At 40.3% G+C, this 15,751-nt stretch overlaps 1 protein-coding gene across 1 annotated transcript; it reads right to left on the bottom strand.

Annotated features, from left to right (window-relative positions):
- Positions 1 to 106: 106 nt before the first annotated feature.
- Positions 107 to 15,388, bottom strand: VCPIP1 (valosin containing protein interacting protein 1). Its single transcript, XM_083518126.1, has 3 exons — positions 12,252 to 15,388; positions 9,349 to 9,435; positions 107 to 5,281 (listed from the first exon to the last, which is right to left on the bottom strand). The coding sequence occupies exons 1-3, from the start codon at positions 14,932 to 14,934 to the stop codon at positions 4,407 to 4,409; spliced, it is 3,645 nt and encodes a 1,214-aa protein (XP_083374252.1). The 5' UTR covers positions 14,935 to 15,388; the 3' UTR covers positions 107 to 4,406.
- Between the last annotated feature and the right edge of the window lie 363 nt (positions 15,389 to 15,751).

Here is a 15,751-nt window from a genome sequence, read left to right as displayed (position 1 = left end):
CTTCCACCCAGCCATAGCAGCTAGCTCTGACAAAAGACAGAAAAAGCTGGCCTTTGCCCACATTACTAATAACAATAATGTTGGTATAGAAATTAGGAAAAAGTTGTTTAGCTTATGTTTTTAATATAGCAATCAAAGAAAATCCCAAATACTGTACAATAAAGTGTAATATAGTACACTGTTATAATACACTATTGATACAATACAGATAAAAAAAACAAATTAGTACAGCAATCACAAATAAAATCTGAGTGTGCTGAACAGCCAGCATTGTGAACATGGTATCATTGCTATTCTAATTGTATTCAATTTGTAAAGCACTTGCTGTTTTCAAAGGTTTCCTAAATATATACAGTACTAATGCTTATTTATACATTTTTTTTTACTCAATTACTTCCAAAAGTGCACTATTTCTCTTCCTGGCAATAACCTTCATTAAAATAAAATCTAAAAATACGAATCACTGTTCAGTCTTTTAACTTTACTACAATCATAGGGGCAAAGTTGGAATGCTGCCTTAAAGTATTTTAAATGCAATACTTTAAAATACTATGGGATATTCACAAGTATATATTGAACAAAGCTTTTTGCTGGAATGTCAGTACCCAAACTGAGGTTGTGACAGTCTGATTAGCATCCAGCATGTCAAACTGACCCAAAGAAAAAGTAGCTTAGATCTGAATTCTAAGCATACACCTAATTGAGTTCCACTAGAATTGGTGGAAATTGGAGATAATTCACACACATTGGGCTTATATGAAATCTAGGTGGGTTGCATGCGCACAGGGAAGAGCAGTCATCAAAGCCCTCCATTATGCAGATATACTCAAATTTGTCCCTTCAGAAAAAAACCATTTTGGTTTTGGAAAATACATCCTTTCTATAGCAGTTAGTATACAGCTGCAGCAATGGTCTTCTGTGATCTTTACTAAAGCAAAGAATAGACGTCATGTCTGGACACAAACACAGCAACTAAATACTGCCCCTATAACAAGTCAATTTCAACTGAAAATGTAGATTATTTAAAGCTAACATTATACAGGCAAAGAAGGGGAAAGATCAAATATTATTTGTAAAAATCAGAAACTTTGTTACACCTTGCTACTTTATTTTTAGCTGGGTAGAAGTATAGTACAACAAACATTCAAAAGTGAAATTAAGTGAGCAAGCCATTTTTTCAGTTGTGAAATAATTACGGTAAGTTTTTAAAGCTGAAACATCCAAGGGCTGACTCTCCAGAGAAATATAGAACAGTAATGTAGTAAGTGCACCTTGTATACCCACTAAAATACTACTAATGGAAAGCAAATCAGTATGCAGCAATTCCAGAAATTTCTAGAATGCACTTACTTCTTCATTTTTCTTCTCTGATTGTACAGAATTTACTCCCTCCTGAGTAAACCAGTGTATTGGTGCTGCTGTACTACTACTGTATTCCCACTTCCCATTCATATTTTTATATATACATTAAACTGGCTGTTCAAGAACAAGCTTTTTTGACTGACTTAACAGTGTTTGAAAGAAAACCATGGCCTTTCAATTGTCAAATTTTAGACCCACACACATCAGAAAGCCTGACGGTTGGTGAATAATAGACAGAATATTGAAATGTCTAAAGGAAATGCACTTCAGGCATCCCCTTGCCACATCTGAGATTTTCCATAAATTCATTTTATAGAGGACTCTCAATCACTCGCTGAAGCTGCAATCCTGTAACTAGTTGCATGTGCTTAAGCTCACTAAGTGAAATATATCACGTTAGTGGCAACCATGTATCATCCAAGTGAATGAGACCACCATTTATTTGTGCACATTAATCCCATTAACTCTGATGGAGATAAGCCTACATTGCACACTTGCAATATAAAAAATTAAATGTTAACCTTCCCCAACATACTTACAGCTACAGCAGTATTTTTTCCATAACACTCCTAAGCCAGGATGGGAAAACCTGTGGCCTTCCATGAATATTGGCCATGCTGGCTGGGGTGGATTAAGTTGAATGGCATCTAGAAGGTCACAGGTTTCTCAGCCCTGTCCTAATCCTTTACTATTTTCATTTTACAAACAGAGCATTGCAAACATCTTTTCAACACATCACACAAGAGCAAGAATACAAAGTGAATAACTTTGTATTTTTATTTTCTGAGTAGGGAAAAATGAAGAGTCATAACACAATTCCTCAAGAGAAAGGATTTCTACAAGGAACAGAAAAGAGGTACTTAACTCTTAGTTCACACCACATTAAATTATAAAATCATCCATGCCTTCCCAACTTTACAGCTCTTGCTCATTTATACATGCATTTTTGTGTTAAGGATGTTGACAATTATCCTCCTTTGCACACAATGAAAAACCACCAAAGTATTTCCAAGCTAAGAAGAAAAATATCAAACCACCAGGCTGTTTATCAACCCTACAATCCAAGCCAATTTTAAGCTAGCAGTGGCCATGATTCTCATCCAAAGAATCCTGGGAACCGTAGCTCTGTGCTATAAATCCCCCACAAAAATATTTCCAAAAATACTGGAATTCCCAAGCTTATGTGATAAAAGCCAGAGATGTTAACTGAATTTTCAGGATTTAGATATCCAGTGCAGATATCCATATGGTCAGAGAAAGAGTAGTTACATTCTGGTTTGTCTCACAAGCCATCTCATAATATATTAAAAGCTACCTTTTAAACTGTGGCATGGGATATTGCTGTGCCAGAAAGTCCAATATCACCCACCCCTGCACAATCCCTTGCAAATGGAAAACACTTTGGGCCATGGCCACAAGTCTGGTTGTGCGTTTGTTAGAAGTTACAGTGGTTTTTTATATTCCGCCTCAAGCATCCTGTTCTGTGTGGCATGATCAATTTTAGAATTCCCTATTTACATCACATATTTCATTTCTTGACCAAATTAAGCAGCAAAACTATATATTTGAAATCATTTATTTATGAAAGTTGTATTTGTATGTTTTATATATAAGCAGTGCATGAAATAACAAAAGATTTAGTCCCTGAATGAGAAAAGCAAAAAGGGTGTTTGAATGGATTAATATAGTTGAATGAACCAAGGCAGTTTTACCTTCGGTTAATTTCCCATATAAAAAATAAACCTTCCCTTACTTGGGACATTTTATCATAGCATTGCTTAGAGGTTTCCTGTGTGATTATAACTGCAGAAAGTGTGAGCATATTTTCAGAATATAAACATTAATACAAACTTAGTATTTGTGGACCAGGTAAAACTTGCATGTTGAGTAAACACTGGCTTCAATAGCTAAGCACTTCAGATTTCTTTTCAGTATCTCTTCTGTATTATAAGTCGTTTACTGTTTCAAGTTTATTTTCATTAGATGAAGCAGTAATAATGCACATAAAATAGAAATAAGCAAAGAGGCAAAAGTGCAACATCAGTATCAAGATAAATATTCTATCTTTACAGAGCAAATACTATGGCTGCTTAGTAAAAAATAGCACTGCAGATCTGATGAATATGCTGTTTAAGTGGATGACAGTTTAATCAACGTGATGCATGAAGACTTGCATAAAAGTGAAACACTAAGGATTTCCCATTTCAGGGAGTCAAAAAGAAACTTACTATATCGCTGAAAATCTGATGAAACTTCTGTTAAATTCCATTAATCCAACATGCTTAGAAAGTGTTAATAGCCAGCACTGATAACCAACTGTTATTTTCCAAAATCTTCCTGCACAAAAAGCAATTCCTTATTAGCCTGCTGCAGTTTCTTAAAATACTTGCATACTACTGCCTTTGCAATGTAAAGCACACGATAGTACTTTACCAACTCAAAATTAAACATGCAATCATTAGCCAACAGGGCAATGAAAAAGCTGTGCTGGCTCAGTCCGCCATGCATTGCTGCATCACCTTTGCTTTAGATTCATCTTATACTATATAGCACTTTGCCCTATCATTCTTTAAATGTACAACTTTTAAAGAGATCTCAATAAATATACATGGGTTTTTTAGAAACCTGAAAATCTAAATGGATGCAAAGTGTTCAGATCTAAGGGAATGCCTCTGTATGCTGGAACCAACACACTACATTTGTCAGATTTTCTTTTCACATATTAATCTTTGAAACATAATGATTTCACATGGGCTGGAGGATTAAGACTTTAACAGAAATAAAATTACAAAAAAAGAACCCACATCTACAGCAGATATTCATCCCAGTGCATATTCTAATAACTAATTTACAGGTAACTGAGAGCTAACCTGGGCAGCAAAATGGCATATTAAAAGCTATTGTCTATCACACACTTGCTATCATGCAATGAGTAAGATATAATCTTTGAAACATACAAGATTCAATTACTAATCTTATGTGGCCCAGCCAACAAACATTACATTTGCACAGTAATCTCTTGTATTTCATCAGTTGTTAACTATTCATGAATGATCCATTGGCTCAAATGTATTAGTGATTTCTGCATCTTGACTATCCATCTCTTCAGGCTCTTCCACAGAATTTCCCTTCTGTGCTTTTGATCTTGTGGAGAATGTTGTTCCCACTGCATTTGACATGTTACTGTCAGTTGTTTCTGCATTCAGATGTCCGCTGCCACTTGATAAAGAAAAGGATTCAGACAAACCAGTCTGAGGGCTCCTTGTTTTAATAGATGGACTTGCGGCTTCCAGTTTCCTTTGAGAGAAGTCTTGTGTCGCCGACTGCTCTGTATTCTGATCCCGCATGTGTCTGTCCATTGAAGCCTGAATCGAAGAAACCATTTCCTGCAATTTTTTCCGTTGTGCCTCAATCAAATTAGGATCAAGCTGCCTGCTGTCTCTCATGGTTCCTACTCCAGGAGCTATCCGTATTAGCTCACTGTTTCCAGAATCACCTGTGTACACTGAAGACTCAGATTTAGCAGAACTTGGACTGAAGTCTGTGCTTGTGCTTTGCTTTCTTAACAGTGGAGCTTCCCTAGCTCTTTGATGAAGTGATTGGCTACCAGCTGCACTTCCTAATGAATGGCCTTTCCCTTGAAACGCTGTTATATTGTGAAGTTGCTCTGACTTCTTTTTAACTACGCCACCGCTACCTAACTTTAGGAGTCCATGTGAAGGACTTGCTTCCCGGCTTCTTGAAGAAGCTTCTGCTCGCACTTGGCTTAGGGCCTCCTTAACCAAGTCTTCAACATCGGCGCCCACAGGAAAATGCCCAGCAACATCCACACAAAGTTCCACTCTATCTTCTGCTGCATTGTACACAAAGGTCTTACCAGGCAAGTGTGGAAAAGTACAATGCCTACCATCAGCCAGACCTACAGAAAGGGGAAAGAGATATTTTTAAGTTTATATATTGCTTCTTAATGATGGCTGTGAAGCAGATAACAAAGCATACCAGGGTCACATTATAAGCACAAAAGGTTGTATCCAACTATGTTCAACTCAGAGTGGCCCCACTGAAATTACTGGACCTAGTTAGTCAGTCATGTCAATTAATTTTGCTGAGTCATCCTCTGATTCAGACACAACCCATATAGCACTAAAAAACCCAAAAACTAAGGAAAAAACAAAAACGTAAGAGCAGACCTGTTGGGTCAGACCCTAAAGGACCATCTAATCCAGCATCATTTTTTCCACAATGGCCAACCAGATGTTTTTAGGAAATCCAGAAGCAGAACATGAATGTAACAGACTCTACCCAATGGCACATTGGAATACTGCTACTGCTCCTGGATGTTACATATAAACATCATGGTAGATAAAATATACATTTCTTAAGTTAAACACACAGCTGCTACATCTAAAATCAAGTTCTGGAAAAGCAAATGCCCTCTGGAATGGAGCTATAGAGCAGATTTCTGAAAGTGAAAGGGGACATTAAAAGACAGGCTTGTTTGGGCAGTAAATGCCATAACAAAAGACTTAAGCAGTAAACACTACTTTTATCCTTTCTCTTTAGTACTCTCTCATTATCTTCAACAAAAGGTTGTAAAAACTTGAATTGGAACTATTCAATGTAGTCTGAATAGGTCAATTATACATTTGTCACTACACTAGATACAATCCTTGTGACCTGCTCTTCTGATTTAGAGCACATTTGTAAGAAAAACAAGAGTCTGAAGTTTAAATAATGACTATACAGGAGAAAGCAGTCTTTAGATACATCCACTGAAATGTAATAAAAGATTGCCATGTATATTACATTCCAGTATTTCCATTTTAATATTGCAAAATATCTTCTGCAAGTCATCAGGTACCTTAAGTAACCAAAGTGGCAGAATTTGGTAAGGTAAAGGGACCCCTGACTGTTGGGTCCAGTCGTGAATGACTCTGGGGTTGCGGCACTCATCTCGCTTTACTGGCCGAGGGAGCCAGTGTACAGCTGGTCATGTGGCCAGCATGACTAAGCTGCTTCTGGCGAACCAGAGCAGCGCACGGAAACGCTGTTTACCTTCCCGCTGGAGCAGTACCTATTTATCTACTTGCACTTTGACGTGCTTTCAAACTGCTAGGTTGGCAGGAGGCAGAATTTGGTAGAAACACTGTTAACAGCAGTGAAGAACTGCTGGCCCATGGGCTTAACTAGGCTTGCCAGGCCCCTGAATGTGGCCTGCAAGGCCATTTTAGGCAAACCACACCCAACTGTCAGTCAATTGGTATATGACATCAAATAGCAAGATTTGTTATCTCCAAGCCTAGATCCTAACACTGTGATGCTTAGTACTAAGATTGAAGATAAACCTTTGCCTGCTTTTTATAGTAAATTGTCAAAGTGCAGACACATTTTTTTTATCTTGTAGTTGTGCTTGTGTCTATTTTTAAAGTTGTTCTGTTAATAGCGTTTTATAGAAGATGGTTGCTTTTACTCATGATTTGTTAATTATTTTATATGATTTATGTTTTAATTGTGATGTTCTATTATGTTATTGCTATTTATTGTATGTAAGCCACTTTGTGATGTGTGAGTAAAAAGCAGCAGAGAAATATAATAAATTTAATAATAAATTATCTCTGATCTTAACACTATTGGACCACAGCACAAAGACTGGAGATAAGATTCTGCTTGAAGCTGGAAGTTTGAATCACCTGACATCCTATGGCATCAGGTGATTGACAGGTTGGACATCCACCCACCTATCAAAATGACATATGGAGGGTGGGCAGGTTCCATTTGTCCACCCCTGATATAAAGCACACAGGAAAGTAGAAAACCAGAAAGAAGGAGAGTGGCTTAGAGGTAACGAAACGGAAATCAGTGGGCACTGACAATTATTAGCATCTTTTAATGAACTTTTAGATGTCATAGTGCAGACTGGGACAAGTTGTCAGAACAAAGATAATTATCTAATGTTTTTTTCAACAATAAAGCAATCCTGTTCTCATTCAAGGTACTTAATGTCAAGCTTGGCAGAAAAGATGGAACACTGAAAGGATTCTAACATCTTTACTGTTGTTAGCTGCTCTGAGCCCGGCTTCGGCTGGGGAGGGAGGGATATAAATAAAAAAATTATTATTATTATTATTATTATTATTATTATTATTATTATTATTATTAAACTTGTATAGAAAACAAAACGATCAATTTGAGGGCAGAGAAAACGCTGAACTCATGTGGTAATTACAGCCTCAAAAGTGTGTCTGCATATGTGTAATAGGCATGCACTCTGAATAACATATTACATTGTACATTAAGCCTGCAATTTATGCGTGTTCAGCTTTATGGGCTTGGGGGGGGGGAAATAAAAAATAAAATAAAAGGCAGTGGAAAGGGGTGGATACACACAGAGAATGAATTCTGAGGCTTTGTCACAACTCTGACTTGATGGAAGGAAAAGCATAATATAAACAAAGACTTTAAACTGTAAGGTGAACAAGCACTGGACTGGTGCATAGTGATAAAAAATTCCTGCAGCGGTCTTTCTCCATAGCTGTGCTGCAGACAAAACAATCGAGATCCTGCCTTTTTGTATCCTCTGAACTCAAGTCTGAGATTGTTTCTTTCAAACAAAACACATGTAGTAACCTAAAAATAAACCTTGGGTTACCACTTGTGTTTTGTTTGGAGCAAACAAACCATGAGGCCATGTTCAGAAGACATGACAAGCTAGGCTCTGGATTGTTTTGTCAGTGGCACAGCAGCAGCAGGTGAGAAGTGCCCTGGGAATTCTGCTCATTCACATTATAGTTTAAAATAAACCATGGTTTACCTTAATGTGATGTGCAAACTGAGCCACTGTATGTCATTCTGGAAAGTTCTCTGAACTACAGAAGTAAAAGGGTGGAGTGGAATGACCTGCTGCACAATGAGACCAGCAAATGCAGCTAGTTAGATTGAAGCTCTATGTTTCAGGATTAATTGTATCACATTCTCCTTTTCAGTTCTTGATTTTGGCTTATAACACAGATTTTGTTCCTCAATCAAGAAAATGAGCGTGCACACAATTTAGTTCAAGAAAAACTATTGTGACAACAGTACCACTAATTTAGAAGTCCTTACAGACCTTTACCCACTCTGTCAATTTCCTTTAAAGCCTGAAGCATTATACATTTCTCTCTACTATAGCAAGTGTGTGCCGCAACCACATCAATGGCTTTGTATCTGTAGCATTCTAAAGCATCCTCCTCTGTTTGAGCTGCTCTGTGTCATTCTGATTTGATTTGCTATTCAGGTTGAATCTGATCTGTTAAACCTGAAGCTGTTTTATTCCCATAACTATAAAGGGGAATTTAAAAAAATAGCTATATTTCCCCCCTTTTCATATAAGTGGGTGTAATTTGCAGGCAAAGGAGCTCATCCAGAGTGGATTAAGCTTGCCAAAGTTCAGGCAGACCCAACCAGTGGACTTAGTGCCAGGAAACATTTAAGTTGTTGGGGTTTTTTAAGAGTGTTTTATTTCTAGCAGAATTGCATACAAATTGTATGTATTGTTCTCTCCTTTTGAGGGAGTGAAATTGTGATTAAAGGCTAGACTTGTCCGTCAAAACAAAAGATCCTCCCACCTCTCCATATCTCCCCTCTTGAGCTCTGGGTGTTTCCTCAGTCAGTTTGGTTTCGATTTTGAGAAAAGAAAACAACAAAGGAGATGTTGTGCATGGTATTGAACTTTCTGGAAAAACGAAAGTAACAGAGCTACTTGCAGTATGAGAACTCCCTGATCTGCCCTGACACAACTTGTTAATGGCAAAATCAAACTAGGGAACAACAGAGTCTGCCCTGAACAGACAGAGTCTCACCCTGATTTGCCTTCTCGTTTGGGGTACACATGGCATGGTTGCAACACCCTCCCCACTATATGTATACATATGTACACGAAATTAAAGCTTCACAATAATTTTCTCTTAAAAACCATGATATACACAAGCACATAGTTAGAAATCATACCCATTGTTTTCTTCATTATATTGTAGAACACACCACCCTGATGGAACAAGTGAGGAAGTCCTTTTGCATAAGACCAGACATCTTCTCCTGTGGAACAGAAAAAAAGGGTTAGTTAACTAGCATAATTATAATTGGTAGGAAAATATGAACTTCATTTATATATAAATACAAATGCCTGTTCCCAGCATGTCACTAAAGTCTTTCTACCAACTTTCTACCACATTCTAGCATAACCAAGAAATCAAGACCGCAGTTGAGTTCTACCATCTTCTAGAGGAGTCAGGATGGTGATACTTCAGCTATACTGTAACATGTGAAGACACACAAAATTTTATTTAAAGATAAAGTTTTCAGGTCCCACTTTCAATATTACAATGAAGGCAAATGGAAAGCATGCTAAAGATATGAAGGTCCAGAGAAAGAAGGGGGGGAATAGTCTCTTCCCCTGGTTCCCGCCTCCCTTCCCTGGTCATCACATCTCAATAGGAGTCACTCTTTTAGTTTCCCTGGGAACCTAAGGGCCATTTCACACATGACAAAGTATTACCAACACAGCATTTAGCTACACACATTTTACTGAATGTATAGGAGTACTTGGGTACTTGGAGGAATACAAGACAACCTTGATTTTAAGCATCAATGAAAGAGAATAGTACTCTGCCAATATATCTTAATAGAAAACTCAAGCTACATTAACTTAACTCTCAGAACCGGGGCTTGTTCTAACTGTAGCAGTTAATAAACCAGGATTTTAAGAAGTGGTTTGATAGCCTATTTGTTTTAGCCAATCACAGATAGAGAACCATGACTTGTTCTGTTTGGACACTATGAGGAACTGTTGTTAATTCAAAAGGGAAAACTTTTAATCTCCTCTTTGCATGCAGAGGGAGAGGAGTTGAAGAATGCAGTTCCAAGGGTCAAGCGAGCATTTTTTCATAACAACAATTCATGCTTGTTTGAACAAGGTTACAGTCCTCCAAGTATGAGACAGTTCTTCCATAGAAATAATAGGCAATTGCTACAAAGGTTCCAACTTCACCCTGACTACTCTTCACATAGTATGCGTGCTTGTCTTGTTTAAACCTAAAACGCCTACCTTCCCATCTCCTTTCTGCCATGCAATGTTTCCTCCCAACCAGCCCCCTTGCATGAACATGAGGTAACCCACAGTTTTGTTTCAGACTTTTTCCCCAGTGCTAAATACAGTGGTACCTTGGTTTATGAACTTAAACCATTCTGGAAGTCCGTTCTTAAACTAAAACCGTTCTTAAACGGAGGCGTGCTTTCCGTAATGAGGCCTCCTGCCACCAGTGTCCTTCCACCGTTCGGATTCCGTTTTTAGACTGAGGTAAAGTTCACAAACCAGGACACTGCTTCTGGTTTTGCGGAGTTCGTAAACCAAATCATTCGTAAACAGGACTGTTCTTAAACTGAGGTACCACTGTATTCTTTTCTTAAAAGGCTTCCTGACATGCATGCAGCCACAATCTCTTTTAGATACTACCTTTATACTTCATATTCAGATGAGAACAAGAACTACTAGGAAAGACATGGTTGTTAAGAAATGGTTACAGCTGAAGAGATATTTTTCTCTGAATAACAAAAGTCATATGACCACAACACTTCATAAGGTTTGTTCTCAGTTAAAAGAAGTAAAGTTGCCAGTTTCAGTTTTGTTTCATAGTTTCTACTCAGTTTCGTTTCACTATTAAGCTTTCGGTTCATAAAGTTACACACAGAAACTTCCATTTTCTTTTGAACAGTCATTTCCATCATTTTATTTTTAGTGCCTTAACACACAAGCCTAATTTTCAAAGCAGCACAGATAATGCAACTGTGAGTGCCAAAAACATTCATGACACTGTGCAAATGTTACGCCATTCTGCAATTATCACAAGAGTTTTATTGGGGGGGGGGCTTTTTTTAAAAAATGCCTCAGCTGACTGGAAACCAAGCAATACTTTTGATGTCATGCACCCTGCAAGTTAATGGCAAAGACTGCAATACGTTGATTTTATTTGCAACAGTGCCAATTAATTTGGTTTAAAAGGTTTCTTAAAATATAACCTTCCATAGAGCTGGCTGAATAGCAGAAATATGTATATTATATATACTCTCTGGACAAGCAGTTCTGCTTTTAAGTTTGTTTTACTTCACCAAAACCCTGTTATGCTTTAAATTAAGACAGGAAGTAAGATGAGGTGTTGCAGTAAATATTTCACAGCTTCATATATATGCTTTAAGTATAGTATTTATAGCAAAGGAAGCAAATGAGGAAGCAAGTGAGAATCCTGACACACAAAAACTCTAGCTAGTTACTAGAATATTAAATTTCTTCATGAGGAAAAATTAGGAATACTGAGAAAAGTCCAGTTATCAGAGCACAACATTACACAAATGAAGACATAAGATAAAGCTGGGAGAGGAGAAAAGTGGCTTTCAAATACCCCTAAAACAAAGGTTGGGGAATCTGCTGTTTTCTAAATGTTGCTGAACTATCATTCCCATCACTGGCCACGTTGGCAGAGGCAAGTCTAAAGGGCCACAAGTTCTCACCCCTGGCTGAAACAGTAGTTACAGGTACTTTTTTTAAAAAAAAGTAGTTTCATTATTTTTAAAAGGAGGAACAGTTGTGCAGCAATAAAACTACTAGCACATTTCCAAAGCTTAGCAGGGTTTGGTATGGTTTCAAATTAGAGGACTGACCGTGTGTTAAGATTCCTGCATTGCAGGGGGTTGGGCTAGATGACCCTTGGGATCCTTTCTAGCTATGATTCTATGAATTATGACACCAACTTGTATTTATCTAATAGTTGGTCAGATCATGTATGGATTTCTAGCTTTATAAAATTCAGAGTTAGACATATCTCTACTCTTTGAAAAGTGAAAAGTCTTTTCCTTACCCATAAATGTTGCTAGAAGACACAGAGAGTACATTTCCTTGTCGATTTGTTCTTGGATTTCCTTGGAAGCAATTTTACTAGTAACAGCAACATCATCAAGTTTCACAGCATGGGCCGAGTGAACTGAAGCGGTCTGGCTGCTCTCCTCCTTGCCTTTGAGAATCTCTATAGTTACTCTGTCACCATGCAGTAGAGGAACAGGTTCATTTTCCTGCCCTTCTTTGGGTGGCAAAAGCTCTTTGGGAGGAAAGCCAACTCGAATACATTGCAAATGGGGAGGAATATTAAATTCTCTAGCGATGCTTTCTTGCAGTTCTAGAAATGTGGTTGTGGATTTCAAAGTGAGCATGGCCTGCCGCCCATCATTTGTTGTTATGCGTATTTTCTTCTCTTTTGTAGATGTTGGGGAATAAGGAGTCTTTGTAGGTGTAGCAGGTGCAGAAGATGGCCCATCAGGAACAGAACCTGCGGAAGATGTTCTAGGTGGCACTTTTTGTGCTTGTTTCAATTTTTCTGTTTTGCGTTTCTGCATTATAGGTGCCTGTTCTGCAATGTTTTGCTGAATAGTTCTTTCAGTTTTACTCATATTTAGCTCTTCCCTGTGCAATGTTTTTGTTTTCTGACCAGTAAGAATAATTTTGGTTGGAAGTTGAGATTCCAAGTCTTGCCCTTGCTGCACATCATCAACTCTTCGGGCATGAGCACCATCAATGTTTACAGGTGTATAATCATCAGGGTTCTTTTTGGCTGTTTGATGTAGAATGGTATTGACAACTTTCTGGACAAGAATCTCACTGCCAAATTCTCCAGGAAAATGCTTGGTAACAAGTTTCATTGCAACATCGTACACATTGCTGTTTAGAGAAGGATCACTTTCATACTGAAACCAGTATACCGTCTCTCTCACCACTCTCCCACCCCACTCTAGAGTAATTGGGAAAGCTTCAGGGAGATTGTCATACTCCTTATCTTCCCAATAATGCTTGAATCCACAACCACATTTACCACCTGTCGATCTGGTATTAGTTCTGTCCCCATCCAAATACACAACAGAACCATCATTTCTGACACGACGCACCAATGTTCCATGGCACCAGTTACAGACAGTCAAATTACTCAAGTTATAATCAGGTACAAGTACATCCTTAACTGGATTATAGGCACATACCAAATTGTTAAGAGGGAAACTATAATTTTTATCAGGCCTTAGCTGGCCATGGGTACTTTTTGCCAAATTATACAGTTTCCCTCCGGGAGCCAACCATTCAGGAGCAACATGAAGTTCTGAAAGGGCACCACAAATGAGACACTTGTGAAGGCGGTTGTCCACCACTGCCTTTTTAGCAGCTGCTGTGACATCTTCAGGCTGAACTCCTATTACACCAGTCCTTCTATAGAAATACTGATGTACATCAGCTACTAAACTGGGATGAATGCCATGCTTATCCATGAAAACCTCTTCCATGGCAGCAACCAACCTCATCAAATATTTGTCTTGCAAACTTCTGTCACCCCCAATCACACAACTACCATCATCTTCCAATTTGATGTATTTTTTAATAAGGTCCTGAGGTACTCCCCAAGCTTTAGGAAGTAATTTCATAGGCAATTGAGGCAAAGCAGCACCTTTTATCCCAACCAGAGGAATATAATGGTTACGGCCAGAACTACTCCAGGCAATACAGAGAGGTTTGTTCAACATGCCATCTTTTCCCATGCATTTTTCTTCTGGTATCAATCCAGGTAGAAAAGTGGCAGAGTAGTCTCCTGAACTACGCATTCCGCTCAGGGAATCCAAGAGGATGATGGGCCGGTGCAGTACATTGGCCAATCCAAATATGTGGATGTTTCGAAGGCCCATTGGTACACCCTCTGGGGGGACAAACAAAGGATCACATTCGTTTATGATGTCTTCCCATTCTGCCGCATCAATGAAGTCATGAAAGAGAGCTTTGTAGCGGCTGAGATTCTCCCTAAAGTGCTTCTTGAGATTCTCCCGCAAAGCGTGCCAGAACAGCTCCCTGCCCACCAGCGCCCGGGAGATCGCGTGCACCAAGCAATGGCCATCCCCATCCACGTGGACCGGGATGAGGCACTCCTGGCTGTTGTTGGCCTTCTTGATATCCTCCAAGGTGTCGTGCAAGTAGAGAAGGCTGCCAGAGCGGTCTTTGCCATACCCTACCGTGTCGACATGCTCAGGCTCAATGAGGAAGGCACGGTCGCCCAGAAGAGCGCAGTCAAAGATATCCCCCTGGTTCATCTCGGTCAGGAGCTTGGCCTTGCCCGTCTGCTTGTCCATGCCATAGCGGGCCAAGATGGGAGACAGCAGCTTGCAGTGGTAGTTGGACAGGCCCATGACTTTCACCAACTCGGTGTTCTTCCTGGGGGGCCCCGCCCCGCTCACCCCCAGCAGCGCGTTCCGCAGCAAGTTGTGCAGCACCAAGTCCGGGTCCGTCACCTCCTCCACCGCCAGCAGTTGCCGCTGCTCATGGCGCTGCCCGCAGTCCGTGCACTCGATGCTCCCGCTGCTCAGAGGCCCGTGCGCCGGGAAGAACAGCCGCGCCTGGCACTTGGGATCCGGGCAAGTCCCCGAGAAGATCCTCCGGTCCCTCTTCTTCGAGACCGGCGCGGCCACCGGCTGCTGCTCCTGCTGAGGCGGATGTTGCTGAGGCGGCTGAGACATCGCTCCGCGCCTCCTCCTCCTCTTCCTCTCGCCTGCCTGCGGCCGCTCTCCTTCCCCGCTCCCTTCGGCTCGCGGCCCCTCACAGCTTCATGCCCCCTCTCCCCTCCCCACCGTAACGGACAGAGCCTGACAGAAGCCGCCCTTCGTCCTGACGCGGCGCACCAGCCCCAACAGTGAACGCGGAAGCCTCCGGCACCAACACTGACTGCCGCTTCACTGCCCTGGCCGTTGCCCGCAACGTAACGGCCTTTCCCCTCCCCTCCTTCCATGCACACGGCGCAAGCGCGGCGGGCTGAGGCACACGGTAAATGTAGTATCCTCCGCCCAGGAAGTCAGGTCTTGTAGAATAGGGATCCCGGTGATTAAAAGACTACCGGTACCAACATGCAACGCGGTACAGGAAAAACCGAGAGCCATGAAGAGGGATGTTTTTGCACAAGGACGACCGGGAAATGTAGTGTTTTCTGCCGCGAAGGGCCGAGCGCGATCAAATAGACAGGGGCGCGAAAGAGACTACATTTCCCAGAATGCTTCACGACTTGCTCTCGTGGTTTATGGCGTCAGTGAGTTGACGAGGGGTAGGATGAGGGAGAGAGTTGTCGAGACGCTTAATGTGACATATGTAGCTCAGTTCGATGCGATCAATAGGTATTTCTCCGGGGCAAGTACATCAGACTGCAGCTTTCGACTAAACAAATCCTGTCGCCTCTTGGATTTGCTGTTCTCTCAGCCCGCAAGCTATACCTTATGGATACTAAGTCTGAGTAATTGAAATAACTACATATTCTTCCCCCTAGTGGGAGCCCTTCTAGGTCAG

Source organism: Podarcis liolepis (assembly GCF_965112155.1).
Source record: "Podarcis liolepis genome assembly, chromosome: 8".
Taxonomy (NCBI): Eukaryota; Metazoa; Chordata; class Lepidosauria; order Squamata; family Lacertidae; genus Podarcis; species Podarcis liolepis.
This window is presented reverse-complemented; position numbering and strand designations above follow the sequence as displayed.

What these genes read in the sequence shown, in the direction of transcription:
- VCPIP1 (XM_083518126.1), bottom strand. Translation starts at nt 14,934, where the DNA reads ATGTCTCAGCCGCCTCAGCAACATCCGCCTCAGCAGGAGCAGCAGCCG. An exon ending in TCTTCTAGCAACATTTATGG is followed by an intron (nt 9,436 to 12,251) that starts GTAAGGAAAAGA and finishes TCTGTTCCACAG; the next exon opens with GAGAAGATGTCTGGTCTTAT. An exon ending in TATAATGAAGAAAACAATGG is followed by an intron (nt 5,282 to 9,348) that starts GTATGATTTCTA and finishes CCCTTTCTGTAG; the next exon opens with GTCTGGCTGATGGTAGGCAT.